The sequence below is a fragment of the Cicer arietinum genome, chromosome 4, assembly GCF_000331145.2.
Source record: "Cicer arietinum cultivar CDC Frontier isolate Library 1 chromosome 4, Cicar.CDCFrontier_v2.0, whole genome shotgun sequence".
Taxonomy (NCBI): Eukaryota; Viridiplantae; Streptophyta; class Magnoliopsida; order Fabales; family Fabaceae; genus Cicer; species Cicer arietinum.
The window spans coordinates 42,514,504-42,522,572 of NC_021163.2; the positions used below are offsets into that span (position 1 = coordinate 42,514,504).

At 31.3% G+C, this 8,069-nt stretch overlaps 1 protein-coding gene across 1 annotated transcript; it reads right to left on the bottom strand.

The window, feature by feature from the left end:
- Positions 1–3,862: 3,862 nt before the first annotated feature.
- Positions 3,863–7,502, bottom strand: LOC101493781 (probable pterin-4-alpha-carbinolamine dehydratase, chloroplastic). Its single transcript, XM_004508213.4, has 6 exons — positions 7,342–7,502; positions 7,216–7,259; positions 6,386–6,460; positions 5,734–6,039; positions 5,035–5,227; positions 3,863–4,211 (listed from the first exon to the last, which is right to left on the bottom strand). Exons 1-6 carry the CDS (start codon positions 7,421–7,423, stop codon positions 4,120–4,122), a joined length of 792 nt encoding a protein of 263 aa, XP_004508270.1. The 5' UTR covers positions 7,424–7,502; the 3' UTR covers positions 3,863–4,119.
- Between the last annotated feature and the right edge of the window lie 567 nt (positions 7,503–8,069).

Consider the following 8,069-nt stretch of genomic DNA (forward strand, 5'->3'; position numbering starts at 1 on the left):
AACAACGCTTGTGTTTAGCAAGCGCTGTAAAATGGACGCTGTTAAATGTCATTTTTGGCGTAGTGAGTTAAAAGGAAGAGAACTATTGCTTCATAAAAAAGGAAATAGTCATTTATTTAACTATAGGGTTCAATATGTTTGTAGTCCCTCTAAATATACCAACTTTTATTTTACTCCCTCTAAAAGTTTCCATTGAACTTTGATCATTCCAAGTGAAATTTTTTTATGACATGTGATTGATAAAGTCTTTACTGAGACACGCAACAATGCATTGAAGTAGGTATTTTCTTCTACATGTTTTGTTTAAGAGAGGGAGAGAGATAGTGAGATAAAGAGAGGAGAATGAGTGAGAGATATAAGGAAGGTAGTGGAGGAAAGGATGGACATGCAGCAACAATGTCGTTATTTAAAAGCCCAACTAGTATTTAATGATATGATGTTATGATTGAAGAAGCACAATATGAAATGTTTCGCTTCAAGGAGAAAACACAAGCATGCAGCACGAAACTAGAGACTATGAAACCAATATGAATTGGTGGTTAAACGGCTACGAAGGGCACATCCCTATATTTTAGATATATGCTTCTTTTTATATGTCTTTCTTTCCTTTTGATTCTTGTGAGGATTTCAAAAAGAGGTGTCAATGAGAGGAAGATTTTTCCTTTTTGGATTTCAAGATCTTTGTTAATAGATTGTGGATTTTGAAAGAAGAATTTGAACATGTTAATATTAAAACTGACTAATTCGTCATCCGACTAATCTGAGACCCGACTTATCCGATGAAGCAAATGGTAGGAAATGGGTGTTGTATTACAAATTGAGGTTTTGGAAGATAGGAGGTTTGGGTACGGATCCAACCAAAATTGACTAGTTGTTCAACTCTAGTCGGAGTGCCATCGAGGAGAAACATTGGTCGCACTTTGTATAACCAAACCATGACATTTTTCCCATCAAAACGTGGAAATTCAGCTTTTGCGATACACGTAGAGTAGGCGTTGCAGGGTTATATGCATGTAGATGACCACCGAAAAATCCATTCTCACCTTGGTTGGACTTGGTACAAGTCATGTTGCAAATAATGTCCATACTCACACCACTCTGAAGAACTAACTATTCAAAAGGGTTATGCATGTCAACATGATGCTCGATCATCAACTTTTCCAAATTGAAAATGGAATGCGACAACAACGGTGTAGACAATATACTCGATGATCGAAGGATGTTGATACCAATTGTAATAGGATATTTTTGGATATTAGGGAACTAGCCGTTAATATCCTTTTTAACTCAAGAATTTATATGTTAAGAATGAAACTCCTTGAAATTAAAAGTGCATGAATGATCAGAGAATGATGATAGGATGTTTTGATTTCTAAATTCTTATTATTCATAGTCAAAAATGCTATACTTATATTATAATTAAGTTAGCTACAAGGCCAACCAATCATTATCTCGACATTGACAGTTAATAGAGGAATCTAGTACACGAAAAATGATGATTTATGGCAACTAGAATAATCCTACTAAAAGAAAAAAATTACTAGTTAATTCAAATAAATAAAAAATATCAATTTATTTGAAAAAAAACAAAAGGAAAAAGTTGTCACACTATTCTTCTATGCATATTTATATATTGTTGCATTGATTAATATGCATAATAAATTTACAAATTTATCTTTTCTTCATTCTTGAGAGTTAGGCACAACCCTTCTCGATGGCCCTTGAACTTATCTTCCATCAAAAGACTAAAAATTATTCTATACAGTGATAAAATGTCTTTCCAAAGTATTACTATGTGCTAACACTAAAAATTATTCTGCACAATGATAAAATGTCTTTCCAAAGTATTACTATGTGTTGCAAAAGTTGGTATATAAAGTTAATAAATACGTAGAGCGTGTTACGTATCAACTTTATATACCAACTTTTGTATATCTATTTCCTTTTATTTATTTAGGTAAATATTTTGTAGTATTGGGACAAGATGTGGAAATTATGACGACTTTAAAGATATTTTTGTCAAAAAATTATATTGGTTGTGTCAGGATGATGGGCGATGATATTTCCTCCACCATCGTGAAAGAAGCTACACGGCAGGTGTTCATCATAGTCAATGAAGTGAAGATGAAATTGATCTTTTGGTTCGAAATCAAAATTCAAAGACCGATAAAATTGAATGTCCACATAAGTTGCCAACTTATTCGCGCTATTTTCACGTAACCATCTTTGTACTATCTAGCATTTGGAAACATTGAACGGTCAGAAAATAAAATTAACGAAAAAAATAAGAAGGTTAAAAATTGATTTCTTTTCTATTTTCACTCTCATGTTTTCTACTAAATAGGGAGATGACTTTTTGATCAACTTTTCATAAATTGACAACTCATCATTTTTGTGTTTCTTCAAAATTTGTTTTGTACTAAGTAGCATCACACTCTAGCATTTTATAATATCTAAAATGAGATGATAAATAATTAAGGTGTTATTAGAAAGAAAAAAACGATTAATTCCATAGAAGGTAACAAAATTAGTCGATTTTTTAGATTAAATAACTTTTAAACAATATTAAAGTTAGTTTTCAAGTTAGTGACAAGAATGTCATGAATTCAACTTCTCATTCCAACAAATAATTTTCAAGTTGCATAATTCATTTTTAAGACTTATTACGTTCCAACCTAATTCAACTTCTCCATTCAACAAATATTTTTCAAGTTGCATAACTCATTTTTAAGACTTGTTACGTCCCAACCTGGAGATTATATTTTTCACCAAATTTAGATATTGAAGGTTCTCAACCATTTTGTGCCTTTTCGTGAATGTTTTAAAAATTATTGGGAGAAATTTATTCACCCGAAACATTGGAGTAACTTCTTATTTCTCATATATTTCTCATATCGTCTCTCTCCCTCTCACAATGAAATATCACTTTTATTCATTTCACACATATTAAAAAAATATAAATAAAAGATAGAGAATTATCATTTTTTCAAAATTTTCTTCTTAACTATTGATGTAGTTCTCACTATCATAAATACAAAGTATAATTAATATTTAGTGTACATAGTAATAATTGAATGGTACAATTGAAAAATAAAATAAAATAACTTTAAAAGTTAAGAATCAAATTCATTGTGAGACAATTATCTTGAAGTTTGGTAAAGTCGGAGGGGTGGAATATGTTTGATGATAATGTGGAGTCATGTCTTGCGGTTGACTGTTATTTTCTACTTCTATCATTTTAGAGAGATTGTAATGCTTTAATCTTTGAAAGAAAAATTTATCTTGAAACCATCATGTGGTTTATGGTATAGGTCCAAGTTCAACGCAATATTTCACTGTTGGTGGCAGCCACCAACCCATGTCCGTACATTCTCCACCTCTAGAATGACTCTGTTGGTCACCAACCATGCGATAAGAATGTTTTGAGTGAGACCACAATGGGTGGCATGAAAAGTTTCTCGTGTTTATCTCTCTCTTTCAATGATGAAATCACACTTTCTTCTCTCACAAGTAAATTACACGAGAGGATCCATTCCCGTGCACAACACACTAATGATGCAAGTCAACAGAGAAGGAGAACCAACGGCTAGAGCGATAGAAAAAAAACCCAATTTGCAATTGCAGCAGTGGGTGCAATGGTGTTTGAAAGTCAAATGAGGTATCAAATTTGTGGGCACAGAGGAGATGCGGTCATGATGGGAGATGGTGACTAGCTAAAGGGGCAACCAATGAAATCGAAAATGTCTACTTTTATTTCAATGATAGGATTCCCAATTAAATGTAAATGAAACTGATCTTGCCTGTTAAAGAAAGTCTTAGTGATTGCAGAAATATTTCTGCATGCCATTTTCACACAAATAAATAAAATCATAATGTTCAATTCTTGGTTGAACCCTCAAACTCAAAGTGTTGATAGGTACATAAATGGCTAGCATACATTATTCTTCTGATGTTGATAATCATTAAACATTTACACTTACCAAACAAGCTTCAGGGGTAGAAGAAGAACACTTAAAAAAGAGCGCAAAGAATAGCTATATTTCATCAAATAACAAACTAGTGGTAACTCTGTATTAAAGAAAAGTCCATAGCATAATGTTTTATGGAGTTCATGGAGAATTAAGCCCAAACTCTTTTCCTTGGCACAAGATCTGATGTCTTTATTTCATCTATCTTTGCTGCTACAATGAAATCATTCATACTTAATCCACCTGCAAAAATTTGAACTTCAAATGTTATGTTGTAAGATGAGAACTTATTTTTAGGAACTAGACCAATAGCAACTAAATTCAAAATCACCTATGATACTAAAAGTGGTGGCAACAACAAAGTAGTTGGACTAAGTGGTTAATGAGCTACAGTTAAGGTCAAATCGATCAGGAGTGTCCAAGTTCGAACCAAGTGGTTGGCCAAGTTTTGCCTACCTTTCGGCCTAACTCCAAATTCTAAGGTCTCTTTCTCTAGGAACCATAGAGTTAAGACAAAACGTAACGCAGGAACTTTCTTTCTTCTTATACAAGTATCTTTTAAGGTTGTTTTACATAAATCAAGATTTTAAGGTTATTTTATACAAATCAGGAAATCGCTTTGTCAATGAACAAAATTGAATTATACCTTTACCTTTTCATTGTCCCAATCACCATTTATTCTGTCTTTTTTTCAATGTACGTGTAAAATAATTGATTAGCAAAAATACAACTGACAAAAAATAAGTAATGTAACCTTGAAATTTGAAAGTTCCAAATAAAGACTCCTTCCGTATCAAATTAAATGTCACATTTGAGTAGTGCACGATTTCTAAGGAAATGGTTAATTGAATTGATTTTAATAGTAAAATTAGTATCATTTACAAAAACACCTTTATTAATTATAGTCAGTGAAGTAGCTAAGTAGAGTGAAATTCAATAATTAAGAGTATATTAGTGGAAAAAATAATAAATGTTGCATTGGTATTCTAAAGAGACAATAATTTTGGACGGAAAAAAATTACAAATGAGACACTTTTTATAAAAAGGGTATTGGTCTAAGGCGTACCAATGGATGCAGTCCATAGTTCTGCTCTGACTTGACTTGGTTGTTCGATGTGGATATTGGGGAAATGGTCTGCAGCTTCTACAACCTTATAGATTCTGTTGATGAGTTCAACTCCACATTTAAAATCTCTCAATTTCCACAAGCATTGAAGTTTAAGTACACCTTCAACATTCACAAGTCTCCAACCCAAAACCTACATAAATGAAGACAAAAATGTTTAAGAAGCTAGGAAAAGGTAAAATGGACTTTTATCAAAAAATTTCTCAGGTTCTACTTCTGTATATAGCCTGAAAACCGTATCTTTGCAATAATAAAAAGTTAACTTTTCAGGTTAATAAGCGAAACCAAAACTCATAATCCAATGTGCATCTCAGACAGAAAATTGACACACACCTTGTCTTCAAAAACCAAACGAAATTCACAGAAACTCCATAGTAGAGAAGCATAAAAGTGGTTGGCTCATTGATTTTGGCCAGAAACATGACATTCACCAAATTTTGAGCAGTATCCAAATATTATGATCAGCAGATTTTGATCACAAGAACCAGAAATTCAAAAGCCCTTAGTGCTTCATAATTTCATATCACTTTTTCTCATACAAAATAGTCAATATATTACTTGAATCTAATATCAATAATTGTACACTATCAATAAACTTTCTCATGAAAACATATTGGCATAAGGATGAATTGTTACTACCTTTCTTACAAGTTGGGTAGCATCATGTTGAGAAATGGGGTGCTGTAAAGGTGAAATGGAAGTACAATCCTGCTGAGAAAGAGAGAGAGCAGAGATATTTGGGATAAGGATTTTGTGTTCAGTGTTAACATTGCCCAAAACTTTTTCACCGAACTTACTTTCCAACTCAGCTGGGAAAGGATCTCTGGCTCCAAAATCCCCCAAGAAATCATTCGCCAAGGACCGGAGTGAGGAAAACCCAGTACGGTCATGGATCTGAAATGAAGGGTGGTGGTTTATTTTGGTGGTGAAGATGGTAGGGTGCACCTGCAACAGGAAAGATGGTGGACTTTACGGTACAACTGTATAAAACTCCTAGCTACCACATTTATGTTTTAACAATGACAAATGTTTGTTTAAGTTACAAGCTTTTGCCCTTAAAATAACTCTAACTGAGATGCTTGAGTTCTTCAATGCTTTAATTTTTAACTTTCTCTATTGATGAAAGCTTACATGCTAAAATTTTGGAAAATTCAAATTTGAAAATAAAGACAGCCCCGTTTCCATGTTTCATAAGCACAGGTCCCCAACTCCTCCATGACAAATTTAGATTACTTGAAATTCAATTAACTCTAACAGGTAAACATAGTATTTGACAAACTTTAGATCTTACCAGCGGATATGACGGAAGCTTCAGCTCAAACTTTGCAGTGACTTTAGTTGCCCCAGCTTTCCTTATGCATCTTCCCTGCAGTATTCAATAAGCAAACTTCAAAACTGAGCATGTTTTTCCAACTAAAAATCTCTCAAATTGAAAGGGAAGAAAAAGGCAGCTGTTAGACAAAATAGAACGAAAGGCATTCCATAAAGTTCTCAAATTGTCACGAGTGTCTATGAGTCAGTGTCATGTTTGGTGATCGTGTTTGTGCCAATAATTCATAGTTAAACAATGTATTTATCATCAAGCTAAGCTCAAACACAAAGGGCAGACTACCTAGCTAGGAAAAACTGTAGATGTGAAGATGGATGGAGTGAGTGCAATTAGAAACCTATTGAACAAAAACAACAATAATAATAATAATAATAATAATAATAATAATAATAATAATAATAATAATAATAATAATAATAATAATAATAATAATAATAATAATAATAACAATAACAATAACAATAATAATAATAATAATAATAATAATAATAATAATAATAATAATAATAATAATAATAATAATAATAATAAGAATAATAATAATAAGAATAATAATAAGAATAATAATAATAAGAATAATAATAATAAGAATAATAATAATAATAATAATAATAATAATAATAATAGTAGTAGTAAAAAGAAAAAGTAGAACAAAAGAAAACCCCATTTCTTAAACAATTGAAAGATGAAAGAGTTTTTTATATACATAGGATGGGTTCAAAATAAGAGTAAGATAGTATTAATGATGGTAACTGAGATGTAATAATAAAAGAGTTAAGAGAAGCAAAAACCTGATTGTTAGAGAATTTGAAGGTAGAAGCCAGATTTTGGAAGCCTGCAAACAAAACAAGAAACGAAGTCATATATAAAGAGAAAATGGAAGAGAGAGACGAAGAGGAAGAGAGAAAGAGAAAAACCATTGGAGTGGGATGGAAGAAAAGCTGAAGATGAAAGGTAACAAGTAGTAGAGTCGGGTGTGGAAAGTGATAGCAATTTCATCTCTTCTTCGACCCTGCTTTGCTTTTGCGACTCACTGCTTCCTAGTGAGATACTGATAACTCATTCAAAATGTGTTTTCGGCTCTTTCTTATCTTATCTACAATATAAAAACAGTAATACACGTGGCCTGTTTTAGGCAAATAAAACATGTTTCTCTAATGATCAACATGCTTTGGTCACAAAAATTTAATATTTATAAAAAACCATTTGTTTTTCAAATTAAATACATAATAAATTATATTACAAAAAATTAAAATACTAGTAATGTATCTAACAAAAAAAATCAGTATATTATTTCGATGTTTTTACTATTTTATATTCGCCTTAATAAATAAATCTCTCGATAAAATATACCATATAATAACAAAATTAAAAAGTATATAATTTTTTTTATCAATAAAAAATATATTTAATAAATTCAAAAAAAGGTAATAAGTTATGTTCTACAAATATCTCCTTTCAATTAAATACAACTGGTCAATTAAACTATTTCCTTCAAAATACAATTATTTCACAAAATTTGAAATAGAAAATCTACATTTCATATTGTGATTTTTCTATGTCACTTTTTTGGTGATGAATCTCTATTTCACTGTAAATTTTCTTGGTCTTTATTCTATTGACCAACTTTTTTTTTGTTAGTGAT